Genomic DNA, 22,571 nt, shown 5'->3' on the forward strand with positions numbered 1-22,571 from the left:
TGACACGCTGCTTTGTGCGCAACAATAACAACAACAAAAAACCCATATCGAAAACCCAAAAACAAAATGCCTTCCAATCGCGCCAAACAGGACAGCACGAATCCGAAGTGGAAATCTACGGTAATGTTGATGTGTCTCATAGTCTCTTCTACTTCACTATTTCCATCAAACAAACAAACAGAGCAAACAAAAACAAAACTGCAGAAACGACAGCAACACAGGCGCTTCTTGCTATGTTTTTCCTAGTGCGTTTTCTTCTTTTTTGGTTCGCTACATGCTGCTGTCGCTTTTCTATTTCCACACGCTGGTTCACGGCTGTTTTAGCAAGCAACAGGTTTTCTCTTCTAGCTCTTTCTTTTTTAGTCTTTCCATCTGCCATAGAACACACTCACTTTACTAACATTTTACGAACTTAAAATTAAATCCTTCCTTTGGCTTCTTTTAAAACGAGCGATCCGTTCATGTTAATCGTGTTAATCTTCCAATTTACAAACTACAACTAGAACTAGAACTCCCATGTACACTAGTGTCGAATCCTGTTTTCCCCATCTAGCGGTTAGCTGTCTTAGCTGTCACACCCTTGTTGATGTTGATGTGTATGACTGGGTTTCGTTTTGTTACTTTCTTTGTTAGTTCATTTAACATTATTTTTCCTTCAAACAGTTTAGTTGCTCTTTTTTCTTTACTCAATTGGTTTAAAATAAACTAAAAAGATGGGTTTGAATTTGCAACCTTTCACCGTGATATACTAAATACACTGAGCGAAATAAGCATAGCACCACCGGTCATTTCCGGCTTACTAGACTAAATTATACTACGAAGGTGGATAGTCAGACCTCACTATAGGGGAACGATCCAGTTGGGATTTGAATCCCGGTCCTGCCGTATGCTGGTCGGCGCCTCTGCCGCATCTTCCATCGGGCTCTACTATTCTCTCTCTTCCATCGAGCTTATATTAGAACTTATATTAAATTACTATAAATTTTCAGGATATTCCAAAAATATTTCAACATGCCGTGTCTATGTGACCGTACGCAGGGCTGACTACCTTGCTACGGGTTAAAGCAAGTCACAGAAAGCCAGAAATAGCAGGCCGAGACCTTTACAGGTTGTAGTGCCAAAAAAGAAGAAGACGATGTGACCAACATAACTTCTATATAGGGCATACAGTCCGATCAGTTGTCAGCATTTGTAAAAGTGCAATACTACAGCTTGTTAAAACATGTCTATCTGTTTGCTAGCTTTATAAGAGCGACGAGGAAGAATTAACTAAAGTGTTTATAATGGTTCAAGATTCGAAGCACGTACTAACCTGTTCATAGCCTTGAAAATGTTCCGTGTAAATCATGCTTTAGGCAGTTTAGAGTTATGAATCGCGTCATTTACCAGTTGTTCAAAGAAGCATGGGCCAAGAGTTCTTACTCGACCATGGGTAAGACTATTTCAAACATTTATAGACTTAAATCTCGTCAAGATTCATGCTTATAGAAGCTCTCCTTTAAATTAAAAAGCTCTTCAAATTAACTGTTTACCAGCATCACTGTTTGAACTTATATCAGAGCCAGGTTCTTCAAGCAGATCTTCCCAATTCTAGTGATGACGCTCTGTTCAGTAATACTGTTCAAGAAACCGTGTCCGATCCAAGTGTTTGTTATTTGACAGAACACGCTGCACATGTCTTGTGGTCCCTTGGCATTGCAATTCTTCACGAATTAAGGATACTGTCCTTTTCTAGTCTAGTCACCTGGCTTGCTTCTAGGGGCGGTTCGGTGGTGGTTCAAATCTCTTCCAAACCGCCTGCCATACGCAGGGCTAAAAGACTTCCTTGCTATGGCTAAAATCAAACCACAGGAAGCCTGAAATGTAGAAACCGAGTTTGTTTTTTCGAGGTCGTAGTATCAAGGAAGAAGAAGAAGAAATCCTCTTTTAGTTCACTAATTTTCTGCAAATATCCGCATTTACTGCATCATAAATTAGCTTATCCTTCCACGTATCACTGTGTGGCATGTTGCTGGAAGATATTTCAATCAATTTCTGTTGAACAGATGTCTGATTACTGGCTTGTTTAAACCTTTTTCCTCTTCTCTAAACTTACGATATTATTCTAATGGTTTTTTTCACGACTGTGTGATGTTAACATAGCTCGAACAAAGTCGACCAGAATATGTAAACGAAGGAAGAATTATTATTCTGAGGTAGAAGAAAAGCAATGTGAAAAAGAGACTCTCGACCGAAGAATAGAATACCATCCAGACGTGTTTTTAAACCCCCCCGCTCACTATTCCATAAAAAAACCTCGCAAAGTTACAATAAAAACCTAAAGTTGAAGTGGAGTAAATTAAGCGAGGTTTTTAAACCAGGTGTGTTCACCGAGAGAAGCAACTGGATGGTATAAAACTACATCCTTAATGCGAACTGGCAGCATCTGAGTGAAAAATGAGAAGAAAAAAAGGGAAAAAATAGAGCAGGACACTTCATTTAAAGAAAATAAAATAAATTAAAAAATCAGGGATGGACTGGTGGTAGAGGCGACGGTCTTCATACGGCAGAACCGGGGTTCAAATCCCCTGCGGACCGTTCCCCTGTATTGAGGGCTAACTATCCAACTATGCGGTATCAATAGGATTAGTACGACAAAAATGGCAGCCATATGCCCCAAGAGGGTTTAAGCCAAGAAAAGAGAGAGAGAGAGAGAGAGAGAGAGAGAGAGTTAGATTGAATAGAAAACAATTCAGTAACATTTTTTCAAACAATGATAAAAAACATGATGGTGCTATTCTTATTCCGCTCAGTGTATAAGTACAGCTGTGACGAAAAAAAAAAATAAATCATCTGTCTTAGGATGACTCCTTACAAGTCGGAAAAAAAATTCACCACCTCCCTAAAAAGCTGCCTATATTTGATGTGGTTAATTCAATTTGTTCCTTTAGAGAAATTTCCTTACACTACAACAGCTCACAGCATGATTTTGTGTATAGATACGATAGACCAGCTTAGCTGAAAATCTTCTTCCAATTTTCCCATCCCCCCCAAACAACACAAAGCTCACTTTCAACCATGCATGACGCTTGACTAATGAGTCATCGACCCGTTTGAATTGAAGCACTTGAAACTTCAATAAAAAACGGATTTTTTTTTTTTTTTGCTGGAAGAAGGCAATGAATTAGCAAGCAATTGTTTTGCACCAGGTAACAACGGTTGATGACGTGTGCGTGTAGTAGATGTCTAAAACATACACACAAAAAAACCCCGGGCCCATCAAAGGCACTCGCCGTACACGTTCCATTTTCATAATTGCTCCACAACACGGTTCATCCCGCTCGTAGCAATGAGATGCCGACGGCTCTCGCGGGCAACCAACGGTTGGTTTGAAGGTGGTTGTATGAAGATTAAAAAATCACCACGCTCGTCTTTTTCAACCGAAGACACCGAAGTCATCCGAGGCCACTGCTGCGAATGCTGATGAAGGCTAATTTATTTTACATTTCATCATACTTTCCCGAGCGATGCCCTGCGCTGACGTTCCGAGATTCTGCTCGATAGAGTGTAGAAGAGGAGCAGCAACAACAAAAAAACCGTGCATCCAGATCTTTCATTCTTTCTCTCCGCGGCACGAGGTTGGTTGGGGTTTGGTTTGACAAACGCGCATAAATCAACCCTACCAAGTGCACCGTTTTCAAGCAGTTGATGGTTTTGATATGGCCATGCAACACACGCAAGCCGTCGGTGCGAATAAGCGAACGACAAAGAACAGACATACACACACATTGCACATCGCTCCACAGCTTCTTGCTGCGCGCGGCATTAAAGCCAGCCAGCAACCATTCTTCCGAAACGGGAAACACACGGAGCCTGAAGGGGCTGATGATTTGTAATCTCACCGCGCTAACAAAAAGGTTGCAGAAGCTGCTTCGTGACGTACGGCTGCGTGTATAAGTGCTTCCTACCCAGCAGCTCCCTCTCGCGGTAAAACCCATGTACCGTCGTACCTTAGTCGTCGTCGTCGTCGTCGTCGTAAGCTGTCATGTTCAATTTCCCAATAGACGCGATGGCGAACAGACCCACACTCGTCTTTAAATTTTTTCCACCGTATCGTGCCGCACACGGTTATTTCATTCGTACGTCCTCTTATCTTCGTCGGTCTATTTCCTTCTTTTTTACCGCCAGGATGCTCCAGTGCAGCAGCAAAGGTAATAGCACTAGACAATGCCGTGTAGTCTAAGTATCCATTGGGTTCTCTGTGTGTTTTGCGCGCCTGTGTATGCATTGGGGTGTCTTGTCCCTATCTTATCACCAGCGATGGGTGGCTTGTTGTGCAGTGCAGTTAGCTCGGGAACACGATGTTAATACGCACCCTGCAGATAGTGATCTGCGTCAGTCTGAAGGATGTGCCGTGCTCTCCCCCGTGGTGTGAGGCCCGGGAGGGAACTGAAATTGAATTAAAGCACCAGGCAATGTTTGCTGCAATCATGTACGAAAATGGGACGGTTCGCATGGTAAATTATTTCATTAAATTTTCCCGAGCACCGGGCAGACATGCTGGAAGGCTCCAAAGCGAAAGATGTAAGTAAAGCTGAAAGGCTGAAATAGTCAATCAACATTTTGCGCATCGCTTCATTCGTAATTACGTTCAACGCGTGTGCACGCGGTGTTAATTTTTCTTGGAAATTCAAAAAATCAGCTTCAAAAAGGTGGATTGTTTTAGGAAGCTCTTTAAGGAAATTTTGGAGCGGCGATAGCCATTGATTGCTTATATTGTTACAGATTCAATTTAAACTGGCTGACCGAAGGGATAATATCTTTATGAAGCCAGTTTTCCATAAACCTTCCGGAAACTTACACCTGGGACATCCTAGACTAAAATTGTAGCTCAGTTCTTTCGAATTTACTTTATAGGGTAGGCAACATCCCGTACTGACTTCTATTCCAGTTAGTATCGATATTCAGAATGTAATCTGATGCTCAGACAATCGCATGTTTCTCGTCAGAACCATACACTCTCCTAAATTTGGCATTTAAAGCAGAGCACAACACCAAAGTGCGCATCGATCGATACGCGATGGATCGAAATGGGCTATTATGTGCGAATCATCTCGATTAAAAAGATTTATTTCGATCGAAAACGGGCCCCAGAGAAGGATGACTGCATAGTGAGCCTCCAAAAATGCGTACATGTTGGGGGCTCTTAATCAAATTAATCGCCTCTAGAATTGGTTCATCATTCTCTTTGCCATTCATTCTTTAAAGAACTCTGTTTCGGGGCTTTAATTCCGTTCATTCCAATTGAGGTTCAATAAAAATTCTTCTGTTTTGCCGACCAAACCCATCCAGAGATTTGCGCCATTCTCCAAGATTACGCTAGGGCTTGCGGTTGCGCTAGATATTCATATTACACCAATTTCCATCGGATTACAGATTCCGAAAACCGACCGACACTTACTTAAGAAATAATTGAGCACGGTCGAAACGCAACCTAAAACCCCAGATCTCGGAAACAAATCCCAATCCTGTCCCGTGCCAGGACGTGGCATTAATCACCTTGGTCGGGTCGAACGACTCGACCGTACAAAAACTACCAAACAGGGAGCAGAGACTCTCTCTCTCTCTCGTTCTCTCTGTCGGGATCCTCCTCAATCACGGACGCCTCTACAGCCATTACCACTCGTCGTGAGTGACCTAGCCGAAACCAATGGGGAAAGGATTTGTCTTCCGTTCCCCCGTTCCTTTCAAGGACATGGAGCAGTCGCTCGTTCGTTCGTTTTTTTTTTTTTGTCAAGCTCGTACATCCTCACATACAACAGCTCATTTAATTTAATCAGCTCAAATCGGTTGATCCAGGAGCAAAGCTAACGCACGAGGAACGGTCGCTATCCATCTTAAACGCCGTCCGGCATGTAGACGTCGGGTGCGTGGAGGATTAGCGGATGGGAACGAACGGCACATACATTCACCTGACTCTCTACCCAAGACCTCCAACGCAAAAGGCGATACATTTTCATACATTATTCATTTTCATTTTGCCCACGGCATCAACCGGCGGGAAATGCGTTGCTCGAAAGCAAGCCAACAATTTGGTTCGTTTCGGCGTTCGAAGACCGAATAATCGGGAAATGTGCTCCTAAGGTGAGATGGTTCCGTGTTTAAGGATGTTATCAGCGCGTACGCGTAAATCTCACCGTTGCACCGTGGAAGATAGAGTGGTACCGTGAGTTTAATTTGATTTCTGTTCTGCCGAAATGTGGGGCCAAACCAACCTTGGGCCAGGATTGGGTTTGAGCCAGTAAATGGTTCAACACGGAGTAGAGTGATTTACCTGATGAACTGGTTAAACAATTTGCCCAGTAACGTTGAGTTAAAGAAGATTATTCAGCTGGCAACGCTTGTCTGATCATTCGAGCTGTCAAACGAAGGTTGGTAATAGTTTCTTTGGCAGTTTCTTATAATTGTTATTTAACTCTGCAATTTTTATATGAAAGTCTGTCTACGATAGCAAGGTAGAGCCTTATGTTATTAACTAGAGTCCTATCTAACTAGAGACCGATCGACCAGTCATGAAAAAAGGAAAACCCGATCGAATGCTTCAAAATGTCACTAGAACACCTCCGAATCAATCTGGCCTTTACCATGAATTCCACCACTCCAGGCAGAAGCTAGCTTCCTGGAAGGTTCCTGTTAATTTTGGACCGCTAAATATTAGATCCCAAGGAAGAGCAGCATGCTTGAAAGGCTTACGAAGGCGTCATGATTAAAAAAGGGATGCTTGTTTGCCGATGGCCGATGCCTGTGCTCTATTCCACGAACGTTGGAGCTTCCAAATTACTCGCAATGGCACAGTCCCGAGATCCGATGCCTTTTTGTGCAGTTCGAAGAAGGAAATGACTTCCAATCGTTGGGAATTTAAATACTATAATCGAACGTTTCGACTCTCTTTAGGAGTCTCTTTTCCAGCAAACTATAACATAGGCTACAAACTTTCTCATATCCTGATCGACTACTTAAAATGTTCCCCCAAAAAATCAATCCAAAATTTTGCATCTTTAGCATTAAATTATTTTTTCCTATTTAAAGAACAAAACAACAACACAGGTAGCTCCAAAATCGGCTCCAAAAACATCGCTAGCATGAGCTAATGAGCAATCTTTAAATCGACGACATTTGCATACGTGTTGAAGATGGTGCGTGCGTGTCTGTGTTGAAACGAAGCTTCAACAACCGCGCTCAGGAAGAAGAAGAAGTCGGCCTCCGTTTGTTTGGCAATGGAAAACCTTATACAACAAAAGAGATTTGCTCCCCCTTATTTTTTTTGACTGTTTGCCCACCCCGTTTTGCGCTTGTCCCACACGACATACGCCGTTTGCTTTTCTGATTATGTGGATTTCCTTCGTTCGCTGTGTGTGTGTGTGTGTGTGTGTGTGCTGTTGTGAAGAAACGCAACCAGCAGAGAAACGTACAACGAAAAACACACACTCGGTAAGGACATTTTGTCTCGCGGGAAATTGAAGTGATTTCCCTTTTGCTTTCCACAGCCACCGAGCCGCTATTGATCGTGTGCTTGTTGATCTTTCTCCCATCTCGCTCCACTCAAACCCATCGAAAGATTAGCAGAACGAAGGTTGATTTCTAAGGTTTTTTTGCGCACCAGCACCAGGTTCTCTCACATGGACCAGCAACTGGAGAAAAACCGCCCGAGAAATGGGCTAAGGATCAGACGCGATTTTCTTCTTCTTGGGAGTTGGTTGTTGTTTGTGTTTGAGATTGGGCTTTAATTTCATCGAGCGAATCGGTTTTTTTTTGTTGCTCTTCTCCCATTTTGTTTGCTGCATTTAATTCTTTCATATTTGCCTTGTCGCTTGTCTCCGGTTGGTTACCACCCGCAACACCGGGGATGAGTTTTAAGAGCTAATTTCAACTTCTTTCCGTGAGCCCATCTTAGCCAGCACACGAATGAGACCAAAACAAAATCATGCAAAATAACGATACAATGTCAAACTTTCGCCAGTACTTATTTACTCATCCCGTGCTACGCACCGGAAGCGAGCGATATTGGTGGTGGCCATGACTATGACTGTTTCCTATTTCCAACCAAAATCCTCCCAAACCCTTGATGCTCTTCCGAGCCGAAACCGAACCTTGAAATGATACGGGGATAATTTATGCAGGTCATCCAAAACCCCAACAAACTTTGTCTGCTGCAGTTTGGTCTGGGAGGGGAAAAAGTTTCCTTCGGGAGCCCACCCTTTTTCGAAGCGGATCTCTTTTCTTCAGCTTTTAAATTAAGCCACCAGCGTGTGGAACGAATCATACAGCAGACTTAATTGTTCTTCCATCCTCAAAAATTCACTCACACACACACTAGCAAATAACTGGTGGAATCGATAGATGGATGGGAGGAATAAACGTGGGTGCCGAGATTGGAAGCAATTTTTAGGCAGAATGGAAGATTGAAATAGTTTTGCGGCCTAGGATTAAATCCAAGTGTCATTAAATTTGATGATCTTTGCAATGGAGGCGGTTTTTTAATTATATCAACGATCATTAGAATTCAGGGATCGTTCTAGGGTTTCGCATAGCAAGCCCCATCCACATCACGTGATTGAATCCTAATCCGCAAGGAAGGGTCTCTAATGCGACAGGCTCATCAAGAGATAATCTGGTATTTTATACAAAAATAAGGATTCGAGTGATTAAAATGGACGATAAGAAGAATATATACGAAATCAATAACTTCAAGGCATTCGAAGAGTAGTAGATTTTTTTATACAAAATTTTAGGGTTTGATAATAAATTTTACATAAGAATACTGAAGACTGAAGATATTAAAAGACCTATTCAACAAAGGACAATCATACTGTTTGACAACCCTGGGCATTGTACTTTGACAGCATTCCTTTGTTCTTTCCTACATGTTCCAAGGTTTTAAGGATCTCTTATAAGATGTGATAGTGATATACTAAAGACCTTAACCTTTGCTGCTTCCTTCCATTCCTGTCACATTGCTGACAGTCCAAATCACTTTTCCATCTCCTGACCTCGTATTATAGAGTAAGGGATTACCTGGTTTTCCACATAACTGTCGCACTACATGAAAGCTATTAATCTTCAACCATGGTTATGTGTCTCGTCCATTGCTCTTATACACAGAGGGACTAATCAATTTAAATCTCAACCGACCTTCATGGTTTGGCCATGAGAATTACATAAACAATAGGAATTCCTTCAAAGTGAATTCGCCTTCAGGGCGGGGAACCTGTCAGGTTGCACTTACGCTTGTCGATCCGAACCTACGGGTCCGAAACTCACGTAAGCTTTGTTGTACCAACAGGTTGACCCTCATTGCATTCACACGTCTTACTCGATTTTTATAGGAACGAACTCGCTTCGAAAGGGATCTAATGATTCATCACTATTCCTAATTACTTTCCTACTTATCATGCACTACAACCGCTACGCGGTTTTGGCCTGCTGCAACAATCCTCGATACCGCTCACGGTTCAGGGCCTTCGTCTGCCAATCCTTTATCCCGGCCGTTCTGGCGGACGCATCAACGCCATCACTCCATCTCAACTTGGGCCTACCACGCGTAAAAGGATTTTACGGGTTGGGTCGCCCGGTATCATTCTCATGACGTGACTAACCCACCGGAGCCTGGCGAGACTAATTTGTACAGCTCATTAAGACAATGACAGGCTCCTTCATTGCCTTTCCACACATACGGAGCCAAAAATCCTTCTGAGCATCTTCCTCTCGAACGCGGCTAAGAGGGCTTCGTCAGTTATGGACAGAGTCCATGTCTCGATGGCGTATGTGAGTACTGGGGCTATAAATGTTCTGTATAGTCGCAGTTTCGTCCGTCGCGACAGGTATTTAGAGTGGAGAAGTTTCCTCAGGCTGTAGTATGACCTTATTTCTTATTAGGAAATAGTAAACAAAAGCGTCTTATCGAGGTCTTTTTACAGTTTCTAAAATATGTTTGAATTTTTTTGGAGGATTTTTAAGGATACCAAGATAGTGCTCATACCCGGTTCATACCTAGAATCCGGGCTCGGGTGGTAGGACCAAGATAGTCTTCATACGGAAGGATCGGGGTTCAAATCCCATCCAGACCGCATCCCCGTACGCAGGGTTGACTTCTTTGCTATGCTTTGGTAAAATCAAATCACAGAAAGACAGAAATGGTAGGCCGAGATCTATTTGGTAAATAAATATAATCCAGAATTTTAATTCAAACTCTACATAAACTGTGCTTTCGAAAAATAATGTACTAAAACAGTACTAGAAAAATAATCTTCATCATGGTTGAAAAACAAGTTCCATTGCAATAACACTTCAAAGTTAAAGTGAGTCTATAGCAACAGCCTTTGAATGTAACAGACGAGTGGCTCTACTTTAAGGAACATTCAACTCCGCTCCGTATTTTCCCACCAACCTTTAAAGAAGCCCCAAGCCTCCCATTCTAGCGCGACCAGTCTTCTCCTGCTAGTGTCTTTGAAGCTTAGCGCTGATACAATGTTACTAGCTGGCGGTGGGGCGATGTCTACCGGGGGAAACTGTCACCCATTCACAGTTGACAAATGAAGCGTAAATTAATGAAAGCTGAAACAGTCAGCCCATCGTTGGCTAGACGGGGGCGGGTGTGGTGTGGTTTCGTGGAAAAATAAAACCAACACTTTCCAACTATACCGAAACCGTGCCCCGTCCATTCGGCTGACAGGCAGCAACACATCACGAGTCGCGTGTGACATAATGCTCATTAAAATTGTAAATTCACTGCTTTGCCCATCCACCCATCCAATCCACCGAGAAGGGAAGCCGTTTGGGTAGGGTTTTGTCTTTCGGATGTCAAGTGGGCAAACTCGTCGCTTCAAACGGAAGTGCGGGATCGCTAATGTCCACCGAAAGACACCCAGTTGTGGTTTTCGGTTCTGGTTCAGAGTTTGTCTCCGAATCTAATCCCAAACTTTGCATATTATCATCACATTAAGACTAAGCTCGAATTCACTGACGTTGAGCCTTCATTGTGAATTCTTTTACTAAGCAACAGCCACCCAGTCTAAGCTCTAAACGACAGCTTTGTTCATTGTAACAGTTTTTTTTTATTTTATTTTTTTGGAGAAGATTTCGCTCAAATAATGATGAGCTTAATTGCACCACACTCCATAGCAGCGCTGTAGCATACATTGTACGACCACAAAAAGGAAAATCCATGTAGACCCGTCTTTACGGGCATTGAAAAGCGATTTCCAAGGGCTCGTGCGAGTGGATGAGACATTTTAAACACTGCAATCCTTTTCCGGCACAGACAGCCACCAGTAAAGAGTTTTACGAGCCCGGAGGTTGCAGAATCGCCACCAAAACCGTTTGATAGCCTGCTGCCGAGAGTGGCATTCCCCAAACGGAAAACCTCTCTGCCTCTCTGCTTGTGCTTGTGACACACGACCACGGGGCAGGCTTGGCTGACGGTTATAGCTGCTGACAATGAAGCCGCAAAAGAACGAAGGTGTCAGCGTCGTGCACGGAGTGGATCTCCGTCTCGCCCATCGACAATCAGCGCTGTTCAGTGGTGCAGACATCTCGACACAATAAAACCACATTGTAAAAAGTTCCCCAACCCAACAGTACAGGCGAGGTGTGAACGGTCCCGGTGGAATCGATCGATAAAAAAATTTCATCCCAACTCCAATATCGCTTTCAATGGCGGAAGAATTCGCACTTCACTTCGGTACGAAATGGGACGACCGTCGGCTCGCGGGAGCGTAAATTCTGGGCACGATTTGTGACTGAACCCCGACGTCACCCATTCTCGAGGAATAAGCAGTTTTTATTAGTTATTATCGGCATTCATTATCTTCTGGAAGGGGGGGGGGGGAGACACACACACAGAGATACAGGCATCGCAACAGCGGGCCATCGATATTTGATCGATTCCACCGAGACACATCCCATCATCGTTGTCAATCTACACCATCCCGCGGGATGAGGACTCTCGCGGGTGCTTTCCCCATTGCGAGTGGAGTTTGAGGTTAGCTCGTGGGCATCATTGAGATTGTCGTAAATAATGTCCATAAATTCAACGACGGTGGTATACTGCAGGCGTTTCGCTTCAACAGTCGAATGGGAACGAAGCGGTACCAGGAATAGATTTATAGCGTCGATGCATGCGATACTGGCAACTGTCAACAAGAAAATCAATATAGACCACATCACGGCAGATAAATTGAGCCGAAGGCACTGGTCCTCAGTTCCGGCTCCAGTGCAATGCAATGGAGCAATTCCATTCTAAAAGCCTCCCCATCGCACCGTTCCAGCTTTGATCTTTGCCACAGCCAAAGTGCTTGCGGTTGCTTGTGGCAGCAAAAAGGAATCCGGACAAAGTTCAAACGTACGATAGATGTAGCAAACGCACTCCGAGAGAAGCAGGTGGATTACTACCATCCGTCGTCGATCGATCGACAGGCACCGGACCCCAACCCTGTCCGAGCTATTCATCAATTAATTGTATTGTTCCTTCCTTGCCAAGTGTTAATTAGTCGAGCGGCATATGTGTACGACGACGACGGCCGACACTACCTTCGCCGAAACATTCCTGCATGCCTTACGGATACATAATCGAATGATGGGTCAATGTTGGACGGAATTGGTCCTTCGACTGACTAGACAAGTGCATTCCATTGACCCGTACACAATTGAATTGTAGCGTTGCGGTGCATGATTTACTTACCGTGTGGATGTCCTCTCCCTAATGTCCTTAGCTTTGTGGCACCCTTCTGCTCGCCGTGTTGCTGTGATGCAGTTGGTTCGTTTAGGAGTGCCCGAAGAACTGCACTGATCGATTCAATTTACTTTAGTGTTTCCCCTTTTGCTTGTCGCGCCATGTTTGTGCTAGGGTAGTTACCGTTTTGTGTGTAATTCTTTAGAAGCTGTCACCTTAACCTATAAAACAAAACAGTACGATTTACATAAGAAAAGATTATGTGAGTTGTACAGCAACAGCAAAAGGGTAGACCTTTCAATCAAGACAAACGCACCTTTGTATTGGCCAACTCAAATTGGAGATTAAATGCACGATTAAAACTGAACCCCCCTTTATCTACCTTCTACCTATCTTTATCTATCTTTATCCCTTTAGAGCCCACGTTGTTCTGTAGTGAATAGATTAGCGATTCTGCACCATTTGGGCATTGCGATTAGAAACCATATCCCCACCCGTTTCACTAGAGTTGATCGAAGAGCTAGTCTTCTTTCCGGCTTGTTTTAGACACGTAGCGATACGGTAGAAGACTCTACACAGTTACTTATCCTCATCTCTCGCTCTCTCTATAAGTGCACTCTAAACCATATAGAGAGACTGTATCACTCTCGCCTATCTCTCTCTCTCTCTCATTCTCTTCTAACACATTATCTTGTATCGCTGTCAAGCTCTTTTCGCTCACTCTCTTTATCCCTTCTCAATCTGTCACTAGTTTAAGTAGAGCGCCGTGCTGTCAGCTCTAATGACAGATCAACGCTCAACCAAGAGCCTTTACTGATAGCAGCTTTCGGGATTACGTTCTCACCTTTACAGGACTACATTACGGTGTACGATGGGTATACAACACGCGACCCCATCATACTGAAGATATGCGGCGGTGGTCAAGCAATACCGCAGGCCATTTCGAGCGGTCCGGAGCTGTTGGTCGAATTCACCACCTCGCCCTACGGTACCTTCAACACACCGCAAACCAGTGGACATTCGCTGCACGGGTTTCAGCTTGAGGTAAGTGGCGATGGGTTTCTTGGGCGGATTTTGAGCCACTTCACGCTGAACCCTTATTTCAGGTCTCGGTACGCTTCGTGGACATCCAGACACCGACGTACGCGAAAAGCAAGCGTATCTGCGAGTTTTGGCTTCGAGGGACTGGGCACGGTGTGCTGCAGAATCCGTTGCATTCGCTTGCTCCCAACACGACCTGCCTCTATCATCTGCAAGTAAGGACGGGACTTTAAATTATTTAAACGATAGAAACTTCCTTAAATTGAATATTTAACTTCTTGTTGTGTTGTGACCACCTCAAGGGTACCGAAGCACGTGCACTGGACGCAATTAACATTCCACGCCGTTCGGGTGCACTTTCCACCTCGCCGACACGCTTCAAGGTGTGGATATCGGTGATGAAGTTCGAGCTAGCGCCCGAGTTCGGTGCCACCGAGGAACAGCTGCTACAGTACCAAAGGACGGAGGACTGCAGTGGTATGCTGAGGATATGGGACGGACCTCTGCGAGAGGTACCGATCTGTAAGGATATCGATTGGTAAGTAAGAGTCTTTCCTCATCACGACGAATTTCCGCTTCAATCTTCTTCCCTCGAACTTCCAGTCTCACCACCGACAAGGACGGAACCCAACGGAGCAGCATACGGTTCGGTGCCAACACGACCAACATTATCGCCCGGTACTGTCGCGGATCCGTACCAAGATCGTGCGATCACGGCATACTCAATATGACCAGCTCGCGCCCCTGCACCCTGTCGGAGAGTTACGTCTCGAGCAGTGACTTTGTGACACTCGAGCTGAAAACGTCCGATTCGACCGTGCTTCGTCCGCTGCAGTTTGCACTGCGCTATGAGTTCGTCGATCTCCTCCAGGACGGTACAGCTATCGGTGGTGAGCACGAGTGCAATCGACGGTTCGCCAGCAGTCAGATGGAACGCAAAGGGCCACATCCCGTCCGCAGTGTGCGCAACATATTCCTGTTCGGACGTGGTGGAGCGAAACACTTGCAGTGAGTATATTTCACCCTCGTCGACCGGGACTTCTCGCTGGAGTAAACGCTGGGTTTTCCTTTCAACTCAACAGCTGCATCTATCGCTTCGAGGCTCAGCGTGGAGAACGCGTCCGGATCGAAATCAATCGTGCCATGACCGGCAATCGGACCTGTGACTCACGCGTCGATCCGGACACGGGTCGGTCGTACTGTTTCGGCGATAGTACAGCACGGGTCGAGATCTTCGAACGTCCCTGGCACGAGTCGATCCTCTTTCCCCGGGGCTGCATCTGCAATTCGACCAACAACTCCTACCTGCCGATCGTGTTCACATCGACCGGCCGGGAGGTGGAGATCCACTTCAGTGCAGCCAACATGACCAACGGGGACGATCCGGATTCGCTCAGCTTTGAGGCCTCGTACGAGTTCGTGAAGGGGCCAATGATGTGTAAGGATGTGCGTCGGAAGAACGCCATTACCGGTGTTGTTAGTCTGTCCTCGGGTGATGTAAGTACTCACGGCTCGCTCGTTCGGTGAGGCAGTGCAGCTTATCCGACTCCCAACTTTCAGATTGAATGTCGCAATCGTCCCTGGCTGATAGAACCATCGTACGATCGGTATCTCTACATACGGCTAAAAGGACTGTTCCTGCGTAAATTCAACCCAGCGACACCGCTGGCATACAACGCTAGCTTCAGTGCCGTGACACCGATCCGCTGTTACACTAAGTCCCGTGTGATCATCACCAATGGGGAAGGCATCTCGGTAACGGCCTGTCCTCTGCCCGAAGAGACCAAGCATCGGCACGTGGTGGAGGTGTTCAGTGCCGGGTGGGGTCGTAAGCACCCGTTCTTCGGCGCAGAAGCCTCGCGGGTCGTTTCGGTGGAGTTTCTCAATCCGGACGAAGGGGGCCATTATGCGTTCAGCTGGCTGGAGCTAACGAAGCGATCTTCGGCAAGCTATGGTAGGTGAATGCTAACGGTGGTGGAAAGAGCCTCTCAATAACTCAATGTGCTTTACAGCTTTGGTGCAGGAAGAGTGTCCCTATCTTTGTCCGGATTTGAACGCTTGCGTGAATGCTTCCATCTGGTGCGATGGCATTGAACAGTGTCCGTCGGGTGAGGATGAAGCGTTCACCCACTGTTCGGCACTGTTACGCCTCCCGGCCGAAATACTGGCTGGACTGAGCGTTCTGCTGCTGGTGCTATGCTGCGGACTGTTCGGATATCTATACAGGTAACAGGAAGACGAATTAAACTCCCCCCCCCCCCCCGACCCTCCCACTAACGCAATGCTTGGTGTTTGTAGAAAAATCAAACGAAACTGCCGGCGCACGAGCGTCCTGCAGACGCGGCTCAAATCGCTCAGCTCGATGGATACGGCCGTGTTCGAGGACAAGGAGGTGATTTGCTGACAAAACGACAATTCTGTACGGTACGTTGAGATCGATCGCGTCACCACGGTCTGACCGCGTCATCGAGCGAACGCCACCAGATGCCGTACAGAATTGTCTTCCCGCGCAACCAAACCAAACCGACGACATGCCAAACGCACGCCCGGCCACGGGCGACAACAGTGAGCAGCAGCAGCAGCAGCAGCAGGAAAATGATGGACTGAGCAATACTAGCAGCAACGTATCGTGTACTTCTTTTCTACTCTCGGCACTCATCACCACCACCACCACCACTACTACTTCGTCGTTGTTGTGGAGTAGACGGGCATTGCTAGGGCGAATGTCACTACACTACTACACGCTGCTAGCGGCGAGTGCGCAGAGCAACTACTAACTAACTAACTTTACTACTCGTAGCGGACTGTAGCTGACCGTAGTGGTGTAACTAATCATTAGCTACCTAGGAACAAATAAACGGGGCGCGCAACCGGATGCGTCCCATCTGTTAGTCATTCTAATTCTACAATTTTACTAGACCAGAGTAGTTTGTGCGAGGAGCAGTAGGAGACGGTCACAAAAGGCACCAGGAGAATCGTTAATCAAAAGCAAAAAAAAAAACAAAGCTTTCCCTGATGTCTGAGGTAAAGGAGCAAAACCACCAGGGAGTCTGACGTGCAGGACGGACCTCCGGACAGGTGGCTGAGGTCAACAAAACACTACTATGTACTACGTTTTAGTATTACTTCTAGTAAACGATACAAATCAAACAAACCAATTATTACGTTTATAATTGATAGCTGAAGTGTTCGATGGGTGTGCGCGCGATGGTGGTGGGGCGACCAGTGGACTTCACAGCTACGGCTACCTTGGAAAACGAGTGAAATCAAAAACGGTTGACAGATTCTTACTAAGCTCCCTCCACACCACAGGATTAGGTTACACAGTGAACGCTACCGATTCCCACTCCTCACAAATTCTTTCCTCAGCAATCCCTTCTCTTCTCCTGCTGATAGATCACTATCCGCAACCTCTTACCGACAACTACAATCCGCAGTGTTTGCCGAGCTTTTAATAAGGGAGTTATTGAGTGGCCACCAGGTTGATGCCTCAATTCTATGGAGGATCTAGCGAACGCGAACGAGTATTATTAGCGTGGCAGGGAGGGTAATAGGATTTATTAGCAAAATCGTTACACAACAGCGCAGCAATGCGACGGTTACAATTTAAAATGGGGCCGTTATTAGACGGCCCCCAAAGAAGATATGGACTTGTTCACTAATTAATTGAAATCGAATTGAATTATATCTAATCAGAATGGGCGGGTAAGCGTGCAAGCGTGCAAAGGGTTCATTAAAATGGAAAGCAAATTATTAAAATCGATTAAATCAACACAAAACTTAAACGAGCAAACAAAATGATATTATAAAGATCACGAACACGGTGGAAGAGTTTTAAAACTTACATTATAAACGAATATAGAATAATAACAACAAGCAAGTCGCTGTCGTAAAAACTAATGAACGAACAAGCGAGTACTGTAAATGAAGCGATAGGTAAAAGAAGGAAAACTATCTTAGCGCAACAGCGATGTTTCATCCATTAATAGGTCTGTTTGGACGGTTCGGATTCAAATTGTTAGTCCCCACCTTCTGGGGCGAAGAACGAGTTACGTAGCTGACTAGTTTATTAATGATGATAGAGAGATAAAGAGAGAGAAGGAGAGAGAGAGGGCGACCGTCAACTTGACGGCTTGAAGAAACTTTAACCTGTAGAACACACTTTTCTTTCTCGACTCCCGCTCCAACGAGCGACCCCACTACCGGCCATCATGTTTGGCCGTTGTGGAGCGGATTTTTTCAAAACTTTAAAATAAAACGGACCAAAAAGAAAACCTTACGCCAGGTATAGATTGGGCTTACTCTAGCGCCCGACGGGTCGCGATCGTGCAGATGGAACTGTACGCAAGCAGTTCGGATAGATCAAGTGATAGAGAAGAGGACCTGCTCTTGTGTTTTTGTTCCTGACAAAATGGCAGCAGCGTGATTTAACGTTTTTCGTTTTGCGGGTTAGTTTAGTCATCCTACTCATCATCCGCATCCGGGGCCCGACTAGCCCGAAAGGTCCCCAGCAGTCGTGATTGTGAGTCAATTTCCAACCGTGGCAGCTTGCGTGTTTTCATTGCCCGTGTTCAAACTACGTGTTAAGGGAGTGTTTAGAATCGGTTTAAAAAATACACGTTAAAAACTGCCAACTCTTTAGAGCCCCCATTCACACGACTCCACTGCGAGCACACGCGGAAACCGAATCCAAATTAACCCCTCTAAACTGCCAAACCTTCGTACGATCTTTGGGACTGACGCCTGAAGAGTTATCTACATCGTAGCGTCGTTGATGTCCGGAAGAGTATCGGTCCGGGCTCTATTGGAGTCGTCGTTCGGTTACAGTTAACGATGCTAACCACCTGTACTGTCACCTTTACGAAAGGAACCCAGAATACTCATACAAACTCATGGTGACGAATGTCGACATTTACGAGGTTTTGAATCGCATTGATGGAGCTTATCAATCACTGGGTTGAATACTGCAGGATTGAATCAAATGCTCGACAGAAACTCCACACCGGATTGTGAAGTTCCACAGCTCGTGTTGCAAATGCTCTATCCTGTTGAAATATTCCACTGATTGTTTGAAAAGTTCCATTACACGATTCAAAACGCCTGTGACTCGACGAAAACCAAAAACTGCCAAAGCTGTTGAGTAAAGGAACCAAATTATCAATCCTTTTTTTTCAAGTTAAGGAGACTTTTCGGTTTTCGAATATCGTTCGCTTTAATAAGATAAGTAAACACGCGCTGCACATAAGAACACGTGACGTGAAAAAGGGACAAAAGCAAACAAGCTACTTGAAGGTTAGTAAAACAATTAAATTAATGTTAATAGCTCTGATTCAACTCTGCGATGGAGTGCTCTCAGAGAGTCCTTTTTTCCCAAAACTCAGATTATAAAAGAAATTGTAAAACACACTACACACAGACACCTGTTAGAGAATGCAAAGAGGGCAGACGAAAGGATTAAAACACTTGTTAAATCTGATGCAAGAATAGACAAACCCAACTCCAAAAGTTATCAGTCGCGTTACTACAGAAAAAAAAACCCTCATTTGCTGAGTTTAATAGCTAACTTTGCCACTTTCTTTGCGACACGCACACATCACGATGTAAATAGATATGGCAGATGTGATCGGTTCGAAGTTGGCGAGATGTTTGAAGCCGCTACGTGATCAGGAAAGTCCTTCTCTGCTCCACACCAGTATCGAATTCCTTCAGCACTGTCCGAAAGCTGAGCGCCGAACATGAGGTAGGGAGCAATAGAAATTTACTCTCTCCTTTCTTACCAAAAAATTTGCCAAACAAGTAGATGGGAATGCAGCAACAACAAAAAAAAAACAGAAAAACAATTCCTCCCAACATTCCATAGCAATAGAAACCGGGGTTTTCTCTACCACAAAACAAATGTTGTAAAATAATAAGAATTTAAATTTACTAAACCAAAAACTCACACAAACTCTTTTGCAGCAGATAAGCAAAACGACAGTTACAGAGTAAAAGCAGAAGATAAAGAAGAAATCGCTTGTTACGAAAAGGCTCCGAATAAAAGAAAAACCCAAAAGCTAGAAGATAGAAATGGAAAGCAAAGCAAAAAACAAACATGAAAAATGACTCACAAACAGATATAAAAAACCAGTTGCCCACACAACTCTCCATTCTGATTCTGACCTCTCGAAAAATGGAGGCGATATAAACAAAAATAAGCAAGACGAATCCAAGACTTCATGACAATAAAAAGGGTAGCGGGACACGGAGTGAAGCGAGCGTGTGTGAGACGGAGCAGGCTAGCTGGGACAGCGGAAAAATTGTTGAAAATTGTGGGAAGCAGCAGTGGGCGTGTAAGTGCAATAGAAAAAAAAACTGCAAGAAATATGTAGATTTGTAAGGTCGGAAAGTTAAAAGTCAGAATAGAAAACCAAACCAAACAGTAACCGAAAACAGTGAAGCAGAAGAGCAAACCACTGATCGACATACAGACAAAAGGAGACATGTCAAATGCAACTACGAACGTTCCTTTCAATTTTTGTTCAGGTTTTTTAGTGCATACTACCTCTCGTATAGTGGATAGGATGGAAAAGACATTAAATTACAAAAAAAAAAACCTTTCAAACTACCAATCCGAATAACCCGGCGCAACAGCATACTGAAGAGAGAACAGAGAAGAAAAAACAAAAGAACTCGGGATGGCAAAAAAGGATGTAGTAAAATATGGTTTTGTTCCGCTTGGTTTCGTTAGTTTGTTAATTTTGCATACAGTGCAGGAAGAAAAATTTAAAGACACATGGAATTTAAGATAATCTCTCAAAATGATATAATGTTTAGCAAAAAAATGAAGAAAAGAATGTCGGTCACAATAGAAGAAAGGAAGCGATAACAAATTTAAGACAAAAAAACCTGTTTCCATACACAACATAAAACAGACAAAACACACACACACACACACACGAAACAGTTGAAAAGCAAAATTATTGAAATGCATAATTAAAAGAAAAATTCTAGAACAATTTGATGGGTGGCCGTTGTTTGCATGGTCACGCTGGTAGCTGTCGGTGCGGAAAAGCGCTAGCCAAGTGATCCTAGGTATTCATAAATGGAGCGACTGTAGAAACTTGTTTAGAAAGTGCAGAAAACCAAAAGAAATTTAAACAGTTGTAAGAAAGAAAGTAAAAAAAAAACCAAATCTTTACTCCGCTAACAATTAGCAATTTCAATGAAATTTAAAAGTGACACAAAAGAACAACAAAACACAAACCAGAGATCATGAAACATGAAACATTGTGAGAGAGAGAGAGAGAGAAAATGAACAAAAGAGAGGAAAAAAAGAACATAAGAAATAAAACCACTCAACCATATCATTGAATTTCAACAGAATTGGTAATTGGAAACCGTTTAGCGCCTTTCAGCATGGAATGGGATTGGTGGATTGGTTATAAGTCTGCGTTGTTTTTCTTTTATTTTAGATCTTTGATTTCTGATGGGTTGGAGACGTCATGAGAAAAACACCGGACAAGGACTCTTCCAATGAGGTGACGAGTTAAATTCGCCTCACGATTTTCTAACATTAATAATGATTTTGGCGATCGCAGCACAGGACAGTGCTATAGCATCAGTTGATTGCAGAATGATTTAATAGCCCTACGCGTAGTGACTTCACGAATTTATGTGCTGCTATTGTGACATCATCTGGGAACATAGTTGGTGGAAGGCCCGGTTGGCAAGCAACGATTTCCATTAGAACTGTTTCTCCATAGCAACTGCTGACTAACCGGCACTTCAGCTAGTTTCGGAATGCTCTAGATATCCTCAAACCTTGTGTCGTCGTTTGAAAATCGTTATACCGATTACTGCGACGGCGACATCTTCACTCCATCTCAATATAGGCCTTCCAAGCCTCATTGGTCCATGTGGACGGCTTGAATGGACTTTCTGGGGGTGGTCGTCCGGTATTATTCTCATGGCATGACCAGCCCACCGGAGCCTCACGAATCTTATTCGCTGCACGATGTTGAGATCATCGTACAGCTCGTAGAGACAATGACAGGCTCCTGCATTGTCCTTCCACACATACGGGGCCAAAAATCCTTCCGGGCACCTTACACTCCAACGCTACTAAGGAGATTACGTCAGCTTTGGACAGAGTGCATGTCTCAAAGTCTTATGTGAATTCTGGAACTATAAATGCTCTGTACAGGATCTCCCAGGCTTCTTCCGTCGTGACAGGTATTTTGAGTAGAGAAGTTTCCTCTCCACCGTGAAGTCGATCTTCACAGAGCAAGATCAAATAACCGGCTCTCCAGCTATGAAAAAGTCAAGTCAAGGAAGCAAGAAATGACAGGCCTAAACCTCCCATTTCTCCCAAGTTGGAGACCCACAGACGAAGTCTTCATATGTTATTGTCGGTACTGTCTTTTGACTTTAGATAGCTATGGTTTTAGACTTTGCAGAGGTGCGATCTCCTATCTGACCATCACCCCTGTGGTATTTTGGTTTTCTTCTCGATAACCTCAAATTTGATGTTTTTTGGCCCTTGCTCGATACTTAGCTAAGCTTCAGGCTACATAGGATAATCTCAAATCAAAGATTTATATGGCATTGCGTGTGCCATAATCTAGATTTTTTGTTGGGATTTGAATCCCCAAAGTTTCCACCTCCGAATATCGAGTGAGAAGACCGGCAAACCTATCCCTGTAGGGCAGACCATTGACCTACCAGATGTGATGTAGGTCATTGTCATTCTTACAAGCCCGATCAACTTCACCGAGGCTCGCGAGGATTTAGCACCGACAATGTTATCAAATGCGGGTTTTACATCATCGTAGATGTTGCAAAA

The 22,571-nt window shown here is 44.4% G+C and overlaps 1 protein-coding gene across 2 annotated transcripts in view; it reads left to right on the plus strand.

Moving 5' to 3' along the window:
• Nucleotides 1-21,119, plus strand: part of LOC118509603 — a 173,117-nt gene extending 151,998 nt beyond the window's left edge. The window contains exons 10-18 of one of the 2 annotated variants that reach the window (XM_036050398.1): nucleotides 91-120; nucleotides 13,562-13,753; nucleotides 13,816-13,965; nucleotides 14,053-14,288; nucleotides 14,354-14,758; nucleotides 14,833-15,247; nucleotides 15,311-15,704; nucleotides 15,763-15,976; nucleotides 16,049-21,119. In XM_036050398.1, coding sequence (XP_035906291.1) covers nucleotides 91-120; nucleotides 13,562-13,753; nucleotides 13,816-13,965; nucleotides 14,053-14,288; nucleotides 14,354-14,758; nucleotides 14,833-15,247; nucleotides 15,311-15,704; nucleotides 15,763-15,976; nucleotides 16,049-16,154 — 2,142 coding nt within the window. In that variant the 3' untranslated portion in view covers nucleotides 16,155-21,119. The remainder of the gene's footprint in view (nucleotides 1-90; nucleotides 121-13,561; nucleotides 13,754-13,815; nucleotides 13,966-14,052; nucleotides 14,289-14,353; nucleotides 14,759-14,832; nucleotides 15,248-15,310; nucleotides 15,705-15,762; nucleotides 15,977-16,048) is intronic. The other variant, XM_036050399.1, reaches the window with a different exon arrangement.
• Nucleotides 21,120-22,571: the final 1,452 nt, after the last annotated feature.

This window comes from Anopheles stephensi, chromosome 3 (assembly GCF_013141755.1).
Source record: "Anopheles stephensi strain Indian chromosome 3, UCI_ANSTEP_V1.0, whole genome shotgun sequence".
NCBI lineage: Eukaryota > Metazoa > Arthropoda > Insecta > Diptera > Culicidae > Anopheles > Anopheles stephensi.